General features: G+C 40.3%; 2 protein-coding genes and 1 long non-coding RNA gene across 9 annotated transcripts in view; 1 reads left to right on the top strand and 2 right to left on the bottom strand.

Moving 5' to 3' along the window:
• Window positions 1-16: 16 nt before the first annotated feature.
• ankle2 (ankyrin repeat and LEM domain containing 2) lies at window positions 17-14663 on the bottom strand. Of its 4 annotated transcripts, none has more exons than XM_042420979.1 (13): window positions 14557-14663; window positions 11816-12325; window positions 10415-10609; window positions 8461-8645; window positions 7465-7653; window positions 7243-7365; window positions 6841-6904; window positions 6443-6618; window positions 6219-6325; window positions 4791-4981; window positions 3684-4554; window positions 3222-3353; window positions 17-2054 (listed from the first exon to the last, which is right to left on the bottom strand). In XM_042420979.1, exons 2-13 carry the CDS (start codon window positions 12312-12314, stop codon window positions 1844-1846), a joined length of 2943 nt encoding a protein of 980 aa, XP_042276913.1. In that variant the 5' UTR covers window positions 12315-12325; window positions 14557-14663; the 3' UTR covers window positions 17-1843. The 4 variants fall into 4 exon arrangements, with proteins under 4 accessions (XP_042276913.1, XP_042276915.1, XP_042276914.1 ...); XM_042420981.1 differs by having other exon boundaries at window positions 14548-14647; XM_042420980.1 differs by lacking the exon at window positions 14557-14663 and adding an exon at window positions 13300-13413.
• Window positions 14016-19969, top strand: part of LOC121903689 — a 7914-nt gene continuing 1960 nt past the window's right edge. The window contains exons 1-2 of one of the 3 annotated variants that reach the window (XR_006098081.1): window positions 14016-14086; window positions 14367-14410. This is a non-coding gene — a long non-coding RNA (uncharacterized LOC121903689). The other 2 variants (XR_006098082.1, XR_006098083.1) reach the window with 2 other exon arrangements.
• Window positions 15014-19969, bottom strand: part of golga3 (golgin A3) — a 17912-nt gene continuing 12956 nt past the window's right edge. For both annotated transcript variants that reach the window (XM_042420977.1, XM_042420978.1), the window contains exons 18-24: window positions 19853-19969; window positions 19395-19534; window positions 19132-19264; window positions 18685-18807; window positions 18262-18426; window positions 16992-17158; window positions 15014-16858 (exon numbers count right to left, since the gene is read on the bottom strand). In XM_042420977.1, coding sequence (XP_042276911.1) covers window positions 16666-16858; window positions 16992-17158; window positions 18262-18426; window positions 18685-18807; window positions 19132-19264; window positions 19395-19534; window positions 19853-19969 — 1038 coding nt within the window. In that variant the 3' untranslated portion in view covers window positions 15014-16665. The remainder of the gene's footprint in view (window positions 16859-16991; window positions 17159-18261; window positions 18427-18684; window positions 18808-19131; window positions 19265-19394; window positions 19535-19852) is intronic.

The following is a 19969-nucleotide window of genomic DNA, read 5'->3' as shown; positions in this document are numbered from 1 at the left end:
ACAGACACTTTGGCAGTAAAGTAGGAGTGATGTTTTATTGATTAGTTGAAAGCAAATGAGGTCTAGACATACAGAAAGAGGATTCACCATGAAAGTTAATTTTTAATAAAGCACAGAATGCTAAAAGCACAAGAAGCATGTTTTAAGTTTTTTAGGTGCATTTTTGCAAAGTTCCACATTCATAAACATTCAGAGACCAGAATTAGATCTGTTGTCACCTGAGAGCACACGGATGACAATACAATCTTCTCAATGAAGTAGTTTGTGCTCTCGGATAAAGGTTTAGTTCACACAAAAAAAAGTACATTCAGAACACTTGTTTCTTCAACCTAAGTAGTGTGGCAATCTGAATATTTAAAATGAATGGCTCTTTTGTCCTAGACATAGCTGATAAGCCCTCATACAGCAGTGAATGTATCCTTAACATTACAAATAATTTGGATACAGCAGGTTTTCGCACATTAACATTCCACCATTAGACTAGAACCTGCTGTGTTTACATGAGTTTACTGTTAGCCAATTTGAACCACCAAACAGATTCATAACGTTGGACATTAAAGCTATATTAAGCTCTAGTTTTGAAATCAACAGATTCAAATTACTTCTAATGTGAAGGGTTGTGAGCCCACTGGGAATCAACACCCAACTATGTGCAGCTCTTAGCTAATCATTTGTGTTCTCTGTAAGCATAAGGCAGTTTTTTAATATCAAGATGGCCATTAAAGGCAATAGTAAGTTAATAAATATATCCGGGTTCTGTAGCTGTTGAGTTAAGTTTCAGAATCTTTCTGTCCCCTTGTGGATAAAATTTGCTTAATGTAGCTTTAAGGTGGTCTCAGACTGGGCACTCAGAAGGTTTAGCCCAGATAAGAAACTGAAATTACACTTCACTGATGGGTGTGTTTTATCATTTACTCTCACACTGTGGGAGATGCTTGAGATTGAGAGATATTTCAAAGAAAAAAACAAACAAAAATTGCACAGTCTAAGGCCGCCGACAGTGGCAGAAAGGAAAAGTCAAGACATGTCCAGGAACCACCGAGAAAACATGGAAAATGTATCCATTTATTGAAGAACAAAATAAAAGCATGGAAGATCTCAGTCTTATCAGTTTTTCCCGTGTTTGCTGTCATCACCTGTGACCGATGTAGTCAGTAAATTTCCAGATATTTCGTGTATGAGCTAGAGCGCGTGTCCAAACTGACAGAACTCGTCCATCACGTCAAAAAATTAAGGCAATTCCTGAACTGAGGAAAACATAGGAAATGGCAGTCGGTTTTAACACCATTAATAAAAACATTTAATTTTTGTGCTACTGACCAACATACAAAAAATAATTTTTAAAATATTGACATTTTACTTTTTTTTTTTTTTTTTTAAGAACATCTTCAGTGACAGAATCCTGTTGAGGATTCCACACTAAGGTTTTAGTGACGAACTAACTTTGGGGAGTGCGGCTTGTATTCACGATATCCAAAAAAGTTGACTCAGGCTATGATACAGGTGCGACCAATTGCCACAAATAACATTACCGTCAATTCAACAGGGTCCACACCCATACAGTACATACATCAGCAAGGTTTCTTTTTTTCCTTTTTAGAGTCTTGAGTGTACATTACAACCTAACGTGATGAGAATTCCTGTATTACATAGGAGTAGTACCATACATCATTAATACAAATCTTCCACACACTTGTGCATATTTCTGTTAGGTATGTGGTTTCTGAGCTCTGGTGTAGTCACCTTGGTGCAGCTGGGTTGGGGGTGGGAAGGGGGGTGTGGTGGGTTTAGGGCTTGTAGAGGGTATGGCAGCAGTGGTTGGAGGCAGGGGAGGAGTGGGTAGTTAGATTGGAGGCTCGTTCAAGTGCTTGAGGCGGATGCGCTGGATGTAGCTAGCATTGGCAGGGCTGTAACGGCTGGGGCTGAAGTCTGGTGAGGCGGCGTGCCGGGCAGGGCTGAAGCGTCCGGTGGGAGACATCAGGCCGCTGACCGGGGAGCCGGGAGTCTGAGGCTGCATCCTGAGTCGTGGTTTAACCACTGCAGGGCTAGTCCAGCTAGATGATACACATGAACACCAATCAGTGGTTACATTTACAATACTGTTTGCTTCTAATACTGAAACATAAAATTAGTACAGATTTTACTGCCCTGTAGCACAGAATGACCACAGCCTGTCTGTAGAGGGTTGACAGGGTTACTGCACTGGGTGCTGACATTCAGGTTCTTTCTGCATCTAAAGAATCTCTTTTTTATGCTGTCATTTTTTACTAAGAGACGGGACCGTTGATTTTGGCTACACATACCAGACATCACTTCTCGAAAAGTCTGGACTCAAGAGTGCAAAGTTTTCACAATTGTTTCTTTATATATTTATTGTCTGGGACAAAAATACCCCACCCACTGGCATTTCACCTCACTACTAGTCCTAAAAAGTCTTGAGATTGCAAAAGTTTTTCACTGCAAAAGCTGAAACGCCTTCTCTGCACCACATATATCCGTCGAATTTCTGCCTTAATAACCATGCTTACTCCTCTTTTTGGCTGGACTGGTCATGGACCAGCCCTATAACTGCCACTATCCCTGTAACAAATTGGCCACAATTTCACACATTGATCATACACACTACAGCCATATACTAGGTTTTGACATAGTCTTGTTTGTGAAAATATGTGACCAAATCACATATTGGGTAATGAATATCGTCCACGTATTAGTCATTTATTATTTCAGATATCCCACCAAAAAAATAATTTCAGTGTGGTGTACGAGGACTGTATGAACAACCTCAGAGATGACAGACTGTATAAATCTGCCTTTACATTGCCTAATTTCTTTAGCTTGGCTTTGAATGGGCAGCTCTGAAGTCTGAAAACTGTTTCAGAGCTGTTCATTTTTTGTTAGCATATTGATATTTGAGATAATATTTGAAAGATATCTAAAAGGCCAATTTATGAAAGACTACTACATATGTAAATGTAGTCACTGACATCACAGTCCATCATGTGAGGCTGTGCACTTCTCCAAACAAATGATCCCTGATACTAAAATGTTTCCCTACATAATATTTATTACAGTACCTAGTCTTTAATCTAATAATGATCTGGCTTAATCAACCACTGAAAACTAAAGCCTCACTTTTATCATAAATACACAGTATAGTCAGCAGACCAACAATATACAACAATATGCAAGGCAATAAAATGTCAGCCAAGGTTACTAACCTCTGCATGTCTGATGCAGAAAACGACTTCATTGTGCTCTTCCACTTATAAATGCTGGGATATTTTTGGGGATCGATGTCTATGCCTTCTACTGCTGACAAGACCTCTCTGTCCAACTTGGTTGGTGAATCCCTGTGAAAACATGAAAGACAAATCACATAAGCTGCTATCTACAGTGCCATTCGCATCATAAATCGTATCATAATCGAATCACTGAACCCTTTTGTAACTGGCTACCTGTCACATATAATACTAATCAATGGTAGACAGAGTTAGCTGGTCTTGCAGTACACATATCTAGACTACAATAAGAGAACATTGTGCCCAAAAAATATTACAAGGGGTTCACTAGTTATTGCTAATTACATTATCAGTTGTTTATATTTACAACACATGAGCATTAAGTTCCTCCTTTATCTATGATCCCATGATGCCCCCTGCAGAAAAACAAGTGTGACTCACCCATCGATGTAAAGTCCTTTTCTAATGTGCGGTGGGGTCCTGGGTAGGAACTCATGGGAGTTATCTAAGGACTTATAAGAGGACCCTGATGATCCTGAGCTGCTCAGGTCCCTTCCCCCATGGTCCCATGATTTGGACCTAGCACAGAAGTTGCGCCCCCCTGATACCGACCCCCTAGTCCTGCCCAGCATCTCCAGGCTCTCCTCTGCTTCAAAGTACTCCTCTGAGCTGCCACTGCTACGCCTCTCCTCTGCCCCTCCTCCCTCTGTTCTCCAGCCTGGCCCCTCCACAGCCTCACCGTCCTGGCTACTGTGACCCAGAGACAAGCGGTTCAGCCCACAGCTCAGGTCTGTAGCTGAGGAGGAGCTGTAGGAGTCCCGGAGCTCCCTATGCCGACTCCCTCCACTGCTCCTCCTCTCCCTGCAGCTGGTGGGGCTGTCCAGTGGCTCTTGCAGCGACATGCGCTCAAACTCCACCATGAGGTTGGAGATGGGCGACAGCAGGCAGGAGGAGGATGGGGAGGTGCGAGGAGACACCTTATCTCCGTTATGAGTCCTATCTCTTGAGGAGGAGCACAGCCCGTTTTTGCAGACGACGCCGGGCGACAGGAGGCTGTTGTCGCAGCAGCACAGCAGGTCCTGCTCGGCCGCCGTCTCGATCAGGTCGGCCCCACGGTGGTGCAGTGCAATGGGCAAGATGTGGAACTCGCGACCACCCACGGCTCCCTTCAGGCCGTCCTTGGATGCAGCAGAGGAGGTGATGCTGGTGAGTGCTGCGTTCTGCCGGTTCTTCATCTCCTCAAGGCTGATGTCATCACCCTCGTCCAGGAAGGCACCAACAGAGATGGAGTTGCAGAATTTTTGGGGCTTGCCTGTAAACAGATGATGAATGACCAAAACAGATCTGTGACTCATCATTATCATAATATTCTTCATGGCAGAAGATTACGTAGCTTTGCAAAATCCTTCTATTTCATATCTGACAAGAGGCTATGGCTGAGAACATTACACTGATTACAATGCCAAATAACAGATTCAATCAGGGAGACTGATTTTTATACTTTTTTCAGGACTTGCAGCTTCTCTGATATAGAGCAGGTGAGGGTACCTGGAGAGGGGGTTTTAAACCTGTTGCTGGTCTCATTCTCCCCGGCTTCTTCGTGAGCACGTGGGCTGAAGTCCTTCTTGCTCAGGTACTCTTCCAGCTTGCGGAGCCCCTCGGTCGATGACAAATCCACAAAACTGTCAAGGAAGTCCCAGTACTCAGCCCAGGGGTGGCCCATGTTATGAGCCAGGTCTCTATAGAGAGAAGACGACTTGGCAATTAGATTATTACACATAAAATTAAGTCATATCTCTGTATTTATTAGTGGAAAAAAAGGTGTATAAAATATTTCAAAGAGCAGGAAATAGTCAGATAATGTACAATGTTTATTAACAGTACATTAATTTCACAAAACAAATCCGCCACGTATACATATCAGAACACTGATACGTTGTGCTAATAATCCAAAGATTTATTCCTTTTCTATGGCAGTAAACAAAAAACACACAACCTGCCGTTAAATAACTGCTATGTTCAGAGCTTTACAAGATATTCAGGGCCGACGAGTGATGACGGTAACGTTAACGTGATAAACAGCAGGACTACAGCTATGTGCTGCTGACACTCTCCAGCAGACAGCCAGACACACACACACACACACACACACACACACACACGCCGGAGAGCCTCTTGGTGCTGAGCCGCTAGTTCAGCTGCAACACAGTTACCACACAGAAACTTTCACAAAGGGCCATGAATGTTCTTCTAGTGACTCCAGTGAACTCTCTGTGTTTCTAGCGTGGACACTGAGAGTCTGACAGCAGCTGCTCATTTTACTTGCATTTTTCCTTGTCGTCACCTACAATTTCTGTCTGTCTATCTGATTGTCACCACTCTGTTCAGTGCCTACATAAGAAGGCAGAGGGTAGTGGTGCTGTGGTAATTGTAAGCCAAAGTAGCTGAATCTATTCTGAGTAGTCCTGTGGTTAAAAAAAAACCAACAACATATTGATAATTGGAGCCAGAGTATAACGTATCGCAAGTGGAAATATAGCGATGTTAGAATATCAAGTTTTTGTCCCACCCCTACTAAAAAGTATGTATAAGACTAGATTTCACTCCAATTTTATAGATTGTCTTTATGTCTGAGAATAACATGCTGTCACAGTGGCAGTGGAGCATTTCTTAATACAAGTTTGCCTAATATTGAATATGTGCTTTTTTACATTTTTAATTCAAATGATTTTTTTTCATTCTTTAAGATTGTGTGTAGTACACATGGCCCAACATGTCTACAGTTGTAAACAGTATTTATTTCAGTGTATTCTCTTCATGCATCACATCAACTGCAATAAGCCCAGCAGTATCACAATATTTTTACAATCTTTTAACAAGTAGCCCTTCCTTTTAAAAAGGTAAGACAACATGCAGAAGGTTATCAATCTCAGCTTTAAGGATAATATTAGCGTGATATGGTTATTGTGGACTTACCTGCCCACTCTCTCCACCCCACGGTCAGGATCAGACTTGAGGATGTGGTGGAAAATCTCAGCTCGGTCTCTGGGTGGCGTCTTCCAGGACCGGCGAAAGTCATCTGCCTACGGGGGAAGATCGTATTCTCTGGTCATTTTATGTTTTGAATGATGCATGTGTTAACTGTGTTTAATGAACTGGAGCTTAGTAAATGCAGACAGGTAAACGGGTAAAGAACTTGCTTTAGAGGGGCTCAACGGGCCAGCAAAGGCTGTGACAGTCATCACTGGATCCATCGGGCTTCTTGTATGCCGCTGGATGAGAGAGAGACTTTCTGAGGACTCGGGTGACCACGTAGCACCGATGATGGGCTGAGAGCTGTTGTCGGTTGCCCTCAGCAAAGGAATATAGCAGCGGTCTGTAAGACAACAGACAATTTTAAGTTAATATAACACTGTTAGATGGACATAACTTTTATTCAGAGCACTTTACATACGTTTTCAATAAGGGTAGCACCAATAGGAATCAAATTCAAAATATATGATGTAACATGCGGTTTCCACTCCTACAAGAAACCTACAAGAAACAGAGGAAAATAGGAACACTAAGATTTAATGTTTAAATAAAGTTGTGTCCTTACCCTCCAAATAGTCATTTATCTTCTGCCTCACTTCTTGGGTTTTATTTTTTCTGCTACAAATAAGCTGTGGAAAGCAAAAAACAAACAATTGGTAGATATATGTACAGCTGACGACATACAACTGTTGCTGGATTAGCTGGGGAAAGAATTTGCTCATGCTCATCTAAATTTAGCCTTCAATGTGCAGTGAGTGATTGTTGACAAAAAGCAAGCTAAAAGGTCAACCTGAGTGAGCTAAGCCGTCCTTCCCTCAGCTGCTACTGCCTGGATATCTTTCAGTGTTCAGTAGTACTGTACAAGGCTGCTACACGGCATGAATGTGTTCAGCACAACCCAGGCTTTGCTAAATCTGTTCTTACTCAGTGTGCATGTTACTAAGGGTTAAAAATAAAACTCCCTTACATCACAAGGCTTCTGGCCATCCTTGTTCTTGCAGTTCTTATCGATGTCAGGATGTGAGCACAGGACATTGACCACCTCTGGGCACCCAAACTTACAGGCAAAGTGGAGTGGTGTTTCAAATCCCTGAGACAAACAGGCGGAATACAATATGAACATAGCCCATCATACTTTGTGAAAGAATCTAATCTAATCTGGTTTAGCTGGTTTGGTTCAAGAACTTACAGCCTTATCTGGAGTGTTGAGGTAAAGATCCACAATGTAGTGGATACGTTTCTGCAGCATGACTTCCTGGTCATCTGGGTACATGAGGCGCATGAACTCTGGATTCTCCAAGGTGTCCAGCAGCAGCTGGGCGATGCCCCCCTGGTTCTCCTTGGCTGCCACGTGCATTACATTGTACCTGCAGCCCTCCTGAACAGACAAAATAGAGGAACAACTGGATGGATCAGGACATAATCCTCATTAATCTTCTGTCAACAGGGAAGGATGCTTATTTTTATCCAAAAGCTGACCTTAACTTCACCTGCTGAAGTTAGGATGTATCACCCAACCTTCTGTATTGCCAACTGAATGTAGTTAAAGATGTGAAACTATAAATAAGCAAGATAAGAAAACTGACCAATGAATGAACATGAGCTGAAACAGTAAAAAAAGATAACATTGTTATTGTACTACTGATCTAGGTCTGATACTTTTTAAGGCCTACAATCATCAGCTATATCCACAGATGAAGCATTACAGTGTACCAAAATGTTTGCATTGATCTTATGTGTTCTGCTGTTTATCTGATGCTGTTTTAAGACAATGACTTAATCTAACTCAGATATATTAAATGAATTGAAAATAAAAAAAATAATAAATTGCACAAATTTATTTAGAATGACTTCTATTCAAAACTATCTAAAATGTATTTACTGAACACACACACATGCAGAGAGTCATTTCAGCAACTGCAAGCTTGACAAGGGCATTTGTTAAAGGTTGGCGCTGATGTGGAAAAGACGTTTTTATATCAACAAATGACAACGGCGAAGACAGGCAACCCATCTCTATTAACAGCAAATAGTTTCCACAGAGTTTGAGAAACCACAGCCCCAATACAAGTTCAAACACTGATGCCTCTTAATTTCACTTCATTCATCCTAACGTCACAAAAATAGATCAGAAAGTGTCAATAAAACTAAGCAGAGGTAGAAGAAATACACTTCATATTCTTACTTGCACAATAGTGGGATTATCCCCTGAGCCAATGAGATAACGTGGGTTGCTCCAGACCAGCTCACTGAAGGCCACCTCATCGCCCTTTTCCACAGCTTTCCTCAGTTTGGCCGTCAGGTCCTGGGTGCGTGGACTCTTGAAACTGTTGGCCCGCTCACGGTTAATGGTATCAACCTCCATGTTGTCTGGTGTGGAGAGGGAGAGGAGAGTGAAAGGACGAACACCGCTGTCAAAAACTATAGTTCACGGCTGGTGTGCACCATGGTGAAACTGTGGCGTTGTGTAGATTGGTGTGCATCGGTTTGTTTTTCTGGTTTTTGACCTGACCTTTGGAGGAATGATGCATCTCACCACTATATTCACATTTTCAAAATTACAATGACTAGCTCAAAGAAGGCACTGAGATCACTGTAAATTATGCAGATTGTTCCTGGAAACAATCGGAAAGTTTGAGGATTCAGAAACATTTAAAAAAAAAACAAGTTATGACATGTAAAATGAGGAAGAAATGTTTCAGATTCTGCACTATTTCTAGATCAGCAATCAATATAAGCAAATTTGTGGCACTGACCAACTTAACTCCTTTGCACAAAAGGTCAGATTTCCTTGAGTTGCATCCCTTCCATTAAAGCATGCATTCAGATCACACTCGGGTGGATTTGATCTACTCATCGGAGGCTTGTTCAAGTAACTCAACTTGCAGCCAGTGTTCACCTGTTATAAATATGGCTATATAGCGTTGTGATGGTGGGAAACATGGCATCAGAACTAAGTGAAAGTGTCAGAAGTCAAATTGTTAATCTAAGCAATATAAGGGCTTTCTCAGCATCAAATCATGGCTGAACTAAAGGTTTCTAAGGGGCAATGCATGGAACTTTAACGCTTTGCAGAAACTGGATCAGTTGTATCCAAAGCACGATCAGGCAGACCTAAAGTTACCACACCATCAGAAGATCAAAACATCAAGCTTAGTTCACAGAGAGGTAGAAAGCAACTTCATCACAAATACAGAATTTGCTAAATAAAGAACGCAGGACTCTAATCAGCAAAAGTACTGTCAAAAGAAGGCTGTCTTGTAGTGGTCTCAGAGGACGAGTAGCAGTTTCTAAATCACTTCTCAGGAGGGGAAACAAGGCCAAAAGCTTTGGGTGGGCTAATACCAAATTTAGTCCTATTTACTGATGAAGTTTGAGACTTATGGCAGTAACAGAAGTGTGTATGTAAGGAGATAAACAGGAGAAAGACTGATACCGCAGTGTATCAAACCCACAGTGAAACATGGTATGAGAATATTCAAGTCTGGGGATATTTTGCCGACTCTGGAGTTGGACACCTGCACCGAATTGACTACACCCTGATCGAGGAGAAGTACCATTCTATTCTTCAGAGACATGCTGGACCCTCTGGTTTGCATCTTTGTGAGGAAAAATTCATACTGCAGCAGGATAATAACCCCAAACACACCTCAAAGCTTTGCAAGAACTGACTGAAGACCAAAGAAGACCAAGGACTCCTGACTGTCATGGACTTTCCTCTACAGTCACCTGACCTCAACCCCACTGAATATTTATGGGGGCACTAGAAGACTGAGAAAGATGAGCTTTCAGTGGCATCAGAAGAAGCTCTTTGGAACATTGTCAAATCCTGCTGGGATAACACGGGTCATCAGGTTTTGCACAAACTTGTGGAGTCCATGCCAGCTCCAGTGTATGCTGTCATTAAAGCTAAAGGGGGACACAGCATATACTAAACCTCTGACATTCATCTACATTTTTCAAAGATTCAATTTTTCAATCAAATTGTTAAGCTGATATTATCGTTTGTAATGAAGAAAATAGTATTACATTAAAAACAAATGCAAAATAGAAGTATCTTGATATAGCAGGGGGTGTTGATTAAGGCCCTTCTTACAGAGCAGCCTCACACACACACACACACACACTCATCTACTCACCTTTATTAATGACCAGGCCTGGTTTGACAGGAGATACACAGGCTGCAGATTTGCTTGGAGAGAGGAAATAGTCACAGATGCCCTTGGCAAACTTCTCAGCATCCTCACGGTTGGAGAAGGGTTTGAAGCGGGCTCCCTTCATCATCTTTACAGCTTGAAGGGCATCTTTCTTGTCTGTATATACATGTGCTTTCTCTACAGACAAACACACTCAGAATGAGCATTTTTTACATTTTCAAGAGAGCCAGATTTTTTTCCCATTAATTACAAGATTTTTTTTTTGCATAATTTTCACTTCTACTCAGCCTGTAATGTCTGCTGCTTTTGCAGTTGCAACAAAAGCCTGCCCTGACAAATTAACATTAACAGCATTGATTTTTGGAGTAGCTCAAGATTAATTTAGATCAATACTCTATTCCAGAGAGGTCAAGCTGTGCTACTGCCCTGTTTCTTACAACAAAAGAAACAGCAAAAAATGTTTTCATCCACATCACTAACAAATGTGGATGTCTGACTGTACTCCTGAACAAATACAGAAACTGGACAACATAGTAGGTACACGAATAAACAAACAAGCAACAGGATAATCTGTTACGGCGGACTTTGGTCTCAGTATAAGGCCAAAAATCGAACTATCAAAGAAAATTGTGCTCACAGGCGTTGTGTAGTTTTTATTGCTAGTAGAGGGAAGTATCAAAGTATTTATAACTATGACTAAAGGTGTGAAAATAGGAAAAAGGAACCTCCTTTCAACAATATAATTGTTTGGTAAAGAATTATCAAGTGCAGTGAAAACTATCACCATCTTTAATTGTAATTTCAACAAACATGGATATAATCTGTTCCTGACTGGAGGTGAATGTTAACAATTAAAGACATGGCACAATTAGATGCTTAAGAATTAGACTTTCATTGGCACAAAAAGACATCAACCCCCTCAATGTCACCTTAATATCATTGTTGTACACCACTAAATCAAGTGTAATGATTTGGAGTGGAGATATATGATTTCTTTTTATTTATTTATTTTTTGCTTATCTTCCTCACTATGCTATCTATTAATAAATGCATCATCCTTATTTTTTTCATTTGAAAATGTCTTACAACGCTAACTACCTTACTGAATGTTATGTTCAGTTTGATGTTTGCTATTGTGCACTTACAAAATCGAACTGTGTGAAATTATGTTGGATTTTCAACTTCACAAAAAGTATACACTACGTATGTGTAGTCATGGCTGAAAGGTATTTTTTCTACATGTATCTAAACTTTTTTTTCTGCTGTTCCCTAATTTCAAGAACACCTGACAAAGAATCTTGAGCATGTAACTTTTGCTACCTTTCAATATATAACACTGAAAAATGTGTGAAACCCACAAAAGTAACAAGCTCATTCTCTTACCATTTCTAGCCAAAACATCCTCCCACAGCGGACATACTCCATAATACAAGGTTGGGGACACTTGTGCGGCCTTTGAAGGAGTTTCCGTTTTGGACTGAGAGTTACTGCCTACAGCAGAGCTGTCTGAGGGTGTCTTTACTGAGATCTCTTCTTCCTCTGGAGGGTTGAGGCCGACACCATAGCCAAAGTCCGACTCTTCGCTGGCAATCTCAGTAGGGTTGCTGCTAGATGCAGCAGTGGGTGCAACTGCTGAGGTGGCACAGGACACAGGTTTGGCATGTTCGGCAACAGAAGCCACACTGGCTGAGATGCCTGCAGACGAGCTATTGTCCGATTCAGTGGCACTGCTCTCTGGCCCAGCGAGCACTCGGGCAAGCTTCCTCTCAAAGGTGGCTCGGGTGGTAGCTGTGATAGGGCCGCACTTTAGGTTTGCCCGAGCAAACTCCTCACGCAGTTCATCGGCACTTAGCCCCCTCAGCCTGCTCAGAACCGCCTCCATGCTTCAGCTCCCTAAAACACATCAGAATATGCTTCAGCAATCATGACCATCAGATATTAATAAACTAAATAACCACGTAGGGAAACAGAATGATCAGTTAATACTACAAGAGTTACTAAGTCAGATTTCTTTCTTCTACTGTGAATGCTATTTAAAAATTGCAGTTCCAGGTAGACTATAGTAAATATCATTTAGATGACCTGCTACCATTATTCCCAAAAAACAACCACATTGTTAGAAAAGCATTAATTCTTTGCCTTTCAAAGAATGTGAACTCTAACCTTCATTTAATTTGGTTTCACTTAGTGTGACCTACTGAATGGCTATGATTCAAAAAACTATTGTTATCTGGAACAGGAAACTGGACAAATTCTAAAATAAATAAATAATAAAGCAATCTATTATCACTCAACAGCTTAGTGCTGTGTGTACACGTTAATATTAAATGCCATTTAACATTTCACAACCCAACAAGCGGTCACACGTTGTAAAATTCAATACAGACGAACAAGTAAACCATTGCCCTTCAGTGCAAAGCATCAAGATGTAGGTAGCGCGGCTCTATCACATAACTGATAGCTTATGATCAGCTCTATATTGTAAATATAAGTCCCGGGTAAAGCCATACATGTTACTGTAGCCCCATGAATCCATTCAGCCTATTATACCATATTTGAAAACAACCACATACATACATGTTAAACTAGCCTCTGCTAGCTCGCTTGCTAACCAACAAGTCAGCTTTAGCAGCCGGGGAAACTGCTTTGATGAAAATCTAGTCTAACACAGAGTAAAGCTAAAAATCTGGGCTGGAATAATAACGATGACAAAGATACAAAAAAACTGATAAATTGTAATAACATTACTCGGTTCGTTCGCATGCTGTCACGCCCAAAGTATGTCATTCGAGGTTCGTGGTGATGATGCCGATAAAAATCAAAGTGTACGTGATGACATCTAGTAACAAATGCGTCCCTATACTCACCAAGGAACATTTTTATTTAATATACGCGGAGCTATGGGGAATCGTTGTTAGTTTTGCACAGATATCATAAAACTGTTTGATAGACACAAAAGCTGGATACGGTCTGGAATAGTCTCATTGTTTACAACATGTTCTGCGCATGCTCAGTTTCAAGGGAGGGCGCATGCTGCGTTCCAAACCTGTAGGAAGTTTTGAAATTTCGGCGAAAATTAAGATGTTGCGTGTTACGTGACTCTACGCAGAAATAAAATAAAGTTAATCATTTCATCAAGATCACGCATCACATTCTGAAGAGAGTCATCGCTGAATTTATACATTACGCAAATTTTTTGTACTATAGCGGTAATTATTTTTCGGTAAATATCACATACTTCAAAAGATCACTAAATTTGACTCGCTGGCCATTGTCGCTCACAAATGATGCACATAGTTTGCGTTTAAAAAAATAAATAAAAAATAATATTTACCATTTGTTGATAAAAGATATCGTATCACAGAAAACACTTTTTCTACTACATTGAAAAGTTGTTGTGCCTAGCAATAATGATTAATTATTAGTTATTTAGCTGCAAAGTACCTAAATGTGTATCCCCAGAAAACCATAAAATTACACGCTTAATCGTGCCAATAGGGTTTAGGAAATGGATATCATCTGCCGCTTAAAATAGTATTTTGAGTAATGCTTTATATTTCCGTACTTTCCCAAAGCCGTGAATGTAGCATCATGCTCCCCAGTAGCAGACGTGACTAATCCAAGGAAACGATAACCTAGAAACCGCCCGTTGAGGTATTTCTAGTCAACAAAACGTCTTACAATTTTTAAAAACAACTGGAAAATGACGACTTCATTAGAAATATGTTGATCTAAGGATCACAAAAAGACGATTCATGTCGGCACAAGCCCATTTATGCAGGGCCAACTTGGGCAAGCATGTAACTTAACGTTAGTATATGAGGTATTCATACAAGAGCTGAAACAAATATTTATATAGATAACTGTCATAGGTGGAGCCAAGGAAAAGTAGAGTGAATATATCTAACGTTAACTATTACATGATCCCTTGTAGGAGACGGAGTTTGACATGCATGCTAACATTAGCCACCTAGCAAGGTAAGAAGCGAATTACTCAAGCCGCCCGTTAGCAATAACGGCCATAAGAAAGCATTAACAGTTTGTTTTCTTACTGAACATATGGAAGTGACAGAGGACAAAATAACTGCTAGCTTAAATGTTTATATTAATTGTACCATGCCCACCTCCTCCTCTCCACCCGGCTACTGTTGCTAGGTGTTCTTTTTCTCACCGCGACGGTTTCAAAATGCAGAGCGCGATGACCCGCTTCCGTCCAACATAGTGCCTGAACGAAATAACCACGTAAACGTGCTGAAATAGACCAGAAAACAAGTTGCAAATGAAGCACCTCAACCCCATCAAATGCATATATATAAAAAAGAAAGTCAAAGAAGTTGATGAAATGAACAGATATGTGTGCTGTCCTTCTCCTTCAACTATGAGACAAGTTGCAAAATATTTATAAAGTAGCTTTTGTAGAGACAACATATTTCTGTTGATGTGTTTCTTCTGTTGGATGTGGGGGGAGGTGTTGTATTATTTAGTTTTATTTGTGAAGCACTTCGTAACACTGTTTTGAAAGGTGCTATATAAATAAATATTATTAATATTATTATTACACTGAATGAGCACAAGCTGCAATGACAGGTGAATAGTGCAATTTTATGATAAATACAATCACATCTCCCAACGCAAATGTTTCAACATAGGAATGAATAAATTCCAGTCTGAAAAAAAGAAAAGCAGATACAGCAAAGTTTATGCATATTTGTTCAGAGCACAGCAGATCAATATAGTTATTGTATGTATCCTCAATAAGCATTCTCCTCAAAATATTTATTGTCCCTTTGGAAATACATAAGCATACAATGTCGTTTAAAAACCGTTTTTTTAGTGTGAGAATGAGCACCATCCCAGCAGCTGTAGCACAGTTACATGCAGGAAGCTACTGCACCATCCAATGTCTTCTCTATACTGATTTTTTACCCAGCTGTATTATTTATCATCTGCTTGTATTTATGGTTTGCATTTAATATCTTGCATTTTACACTATTTAACAATTACGATGAATTTACAGTCATACAAAAAAGGAGTATTTATATATTAACCTCTGGAAACAATTAACTTATCCCCATAACCATCAAACAGCCATAAAACAAGGTTAACATCTGATTCAGGGGTAGTCATTTTTTGTAAATATGTACCAAATGTAACAACAGAAAATAAACACATTTGATTGCACCTGCTGTTAGAAGTAGTAACCTTTCTGCATCGTCCTACAACTTGCTCTCTCAGTCAGTTAAGGTTTGATCATTTAGTGTGCAATGTCAGTTGATGTGACCCACATATTTTACAGTAAAACCATCTTTCAGTATGGATTTGCACACACGTATATGACATATTACATCTTGCACACGCCCTCAGCAGAAATACGCTCATTCAAACCAACATAAGTCCTTTACAGCAGATTAAAGTTCGCTTAAGGCTTTTTTTTTGTGTACGAATTACCACAGTCCATGCTAGACAAAACACCTCCATACATAACTGAGATTAATGTTTTTAGAGTTTAAGAACCCAAGGTGATATGGTTACAACAAATGTAAGAAACACTGCATTTTAACAAAGAGGCAATACAAAAAATCTGACAAGTGTGCATGAATTTAAACTTCATGAAAAGGAGTGATGATGTTTCATCACCAACTGCTTACATGTCGATGTGTAACCATGTCAGTTAAATCATAGATGAGTAACTTCACTCGTACACAGGCACAAAGAAATGGAAGAACGGTTCATAGCCAGTGTGGTGGCAGACTCTGATGTTTCTGTCACCAAAACACTTTTTAAATTGTCAGCCATCATTAAGCAGTATCAAAGCCACTGATTTAATATCACAAGGAGAATGATGACTAAATACCTTTTTGTAACCGCCAACCTCAGCCAGGGAAAACTGGTTAAACAGAAGTTTACCAACTAGAGCATATTTGTGCCTATAATAACAGAATATGGGGGATCCTCCTGGCGAGGCTGTCAGATGAGAAGTTGTAATTTCCTTAGCTCTAAATAAATAAATGTGACAACAGCATAACAAAAATATAAACAACCATCAAATAAAGAGGAAAGAATAAAGCTATGGTATATAAAGTATTACTCTGCAAAAGCACTTCTGTGCTGATGGGAGAATGCCAAATGTTGGCAGCAATTGTTAAGAAAAGAGAAAGGGAATAAGGGGCTAAAAAGTGCCTTTGTGGATAAAACTCCACTCTCCCTCTATTGGCCTGAGAAAAGTTCTTCTGTTATGATTGCTGCTGTTCTGCTTCATTGTTATTTTCTACCACCATGTTGTTTAGCGGCGTTGATGATTCGGAGATGTTGTTTTGAAGCCCCAGTTGAGCCAGTTCCTCCTCTGTGTTTGTCCATGAGCTCATTGACTCATGCACCGTTACTGTGTGTTCCTCCATCTGCTTTTGGAGGCTGTCCATCTCCTCCCTGAGAAAACAAACAAACAAACAAACAAACATTACAGCAGATAATGTGTGGTCTGGCATTTGGATGGCTGCTCAACACTACACAACAGTAGGCAATGTTAACCAAGTCTTTTCGCAACAAGAGAGGATCTTACTTGAGCTGCCGTAGACAGTTGTGCAGGTTGTTGAGGGGCTCCTTGTTAACAGAAGTTGATGGTTTCAGCAACTCATCCAGAAGGGAGGCAGGCACTGGGCAGTCTGGGATCTTTACTGGCGTCACTGGGTTGGATGGGTTCCCCTCACTTTTCAACTCCATACGTTGCTGTTCCAACAGCACCATAATTACAGGGATATATTTAGTCATTTATCTTCAGCAGGCATTTTTTATTTGGCATTAAACTATCAACACTGACCTTTAAATCTCTCTAAAGTGAGGGTGCTGGCTTTGAAAGCATTACTCATAGGAATAAATGGGTACACCCAGCTGGGTAACAACATAGTAACCAGTAGTCACTGTTGCCAATGTGAAATGCTCAGAAAACTATTTTTAAGTTACTTAAGTTATAATGTTCTGGGACTGCATCTGGTGATAGGTGATATTTTCTGCTAAAAAAGGAGCACAGATATCAGATTGGTACTTGGTTTTGACCAATAACCAGAGTTCAGGTATTTGAATTGGTATCAATAGAGAAGAAGTGGGATCATTCAATCCCTAACAGTATATTTATGATTTAATTTTCAGTGGTATTTGCTGCTCAAATTTAACTGTCTTCTTATATTTAGTGCTACTGTCATTTTGAATCATAATTCATTATCATCATTCTTTAACAAGATGACGATCTTTTCGTGTGCATGCGTTGGCGTTGTGGTTATCCGCCACAATAGTCATCCCCTTTAACCTCTATCAAAGAGTTTTAAGCCAGTTTTAAGCCACATTTTTACAATAAACTTTTTAGATGTTGGTCATTTTTAACCGGGTAAAGCATTTTAGTCATTGGACGCCTGGATCTTAAGTTATCACAAACAAACATTAGCGGCAGCACCGCCACTGTGAGACTAGTGAGTGGACCGTATCGATGGGGAAATTGTCAGTGATGGTAGTAATCTGTTCTGAGGTTTAGAAGTTCCTGGTGGCTGTAGATGTTAGCATTACCTAAGCTTGTAAACAAACTTAAAACTAAGATAAAAAATAATAAAGAAAACATAGCACTGTGCTGAGAGCCGCAAGAGAAGCTGCAGAAGCTGACTGCAGAGCACCGTCTGTCTTTGAGAAACCGTATGGCAATGATGGTTGTTTAACAACCAAGACAACAACTCCCATGATCCCTCGCTACTTCATGACATCAACCAACTCTGTCTTCTGTTATTGTTTTGATTGAGCGGCAGAAAATTACATATTGTGCGTTTAAGGAAAATATGTATTACCTTCCTTAGACGACTCTGTTTGAGGTCCTGTTTGAGTTGCTGGTTCTGCAGCAGGACCGTCTTCATGCTGTTTCTCAGCTCACCCACTTTGGCTTGCAGCATAAACTTGTCCTTTCTGGTGCCACTTAGTTCCTCCTGCACTGACTCCAGCTCCACCTTGATGTTCTGTGGCCCAGGGAAATATTTTTTAATTATACACCCGTTTGCAAAGTGAAAGGCACTGGTCATGACATAAATACTGCACAGAAATAACTGCAGTGCTCATCCTCCATCTCCCTACCTAATACACTAACCATCTATAATAATATGGCATTATCTGGCAATGATTTACTTTAGTAAATGTAATTCTGTGCATTCTTAAATACAGCAACATTTTATTTCTTCTTGAGAGCTTTTCATCCGTGCAATCAAACAATTACTTGCCTGCAGAGCCGTCTGTAGGTTGTCAAGCTCCCTGTGGTGGCACTGCTCCATCATCTCCACCTGCTGCTTCTGAGCCTCAATCTCCCTCTGCCTCTGCTCCACCTCCCACTTCAAGTCCTCAACCTGAGAGAGCAGTCAATGTTAGACTTTGGACAGTACCAACAAGAGATGGGCCAGAGTAGGGTTTAGGACATCCATTTTAAAGCCAAAAATTTTTCACCCATAATTGTTTTTTGGGGTTTGTGGTTAAAGCCTCTGAAACAGCATTTAGACAACTAGAATCCTAAAATTACTCCTTGAAACCCATCGACAAAATTATTGATCAATTATTTAAAAAAACATTCAATCACAGAGACAGATAACACTGACTTCTCGCTGTTAAGATATTTAAATAAAAGGTCATTATCAACCAAATATTTGAGTTTAACCGTAACTGGAAGTCCTTACCTCTTGGTTAGTGAGGGGCTGCTTTGACAGTTCCTCATCCAGTTGTTTCTGGAGGATCTGGAGCTGAGAATGGGCCTCAGCCAGCTCCTCTTGGAACCTGGAAATCTCCTGAGCATGCTGCTCATCCTGAGCCCTGTAGAGTATGATATATTCAATGATGAACGAGTGGTATGATGTATAACTACTACTTATGCAACACAATATAATATAAATAGTATCATGTCAAAAATCACTGTATTGTTTCATTACGTAAATGCACATACCCAAGTTTGTGGGCTTCACTCTGCAGAGCTTTGACTAGGTCCTCTTTGGCCTGCAGGTCTTTCTTGATCTCTGACAGCTCCAGCATGGCTGCCCTGTAGTGCCGTCTATTGTGGGCTGCTTCAGCCTTTGCTGCTGCCACCTGAAGGACATATTACATCATTACACCCCAAACAACCCCAGCAGGGCCAAATGCTCCACATCCAAGACTGGTGACAAAAAGACAGATGCTATTACATATATTAAATATGCCTGTAACAATTCAACTCTCTTACATTCACAAGAAGCTTGTTATTGTGCCTTGTGCAAAGCAAATTTTATCAAAATAAATATTCAAATATATTTTAGTCACACTGGTTGGAATCCTTTTGAGGGCAAAATGAAAATTCTGTGCAGTTTTAGGATTTTAATGTTAGAGAAGGAGAATATCCCATCCTGATGATGGGCTGAGAACTCCTACCTGTTCTTTCAAGTCCTTTACTTTGGTTTTCTCTTTTTCCAAGGCAAGCTGTAGAGTTTGCACCACCTGCTTCATTTGCTGGTCCTCCTCCTCTTTACGCTTCAGAACAGCTTGAAC

The sequence above is a fragment of the Thunnus maccoyii genome, chromosome 9 (assembly GCF_910596095.1).
Source record: "Thunnus maccoyii chromosome 9, fThuMac1.1, whole genome shotgun sequence".
NCBI lineage: Eukaryota > Metazoa > Chordata > Actinopteri > Scombriformes > Scombridae > Thunnus > Thunnus maccoyii.
This window is presented reverse-complemented; position numbering and strand designations above follow the sequence as displayed.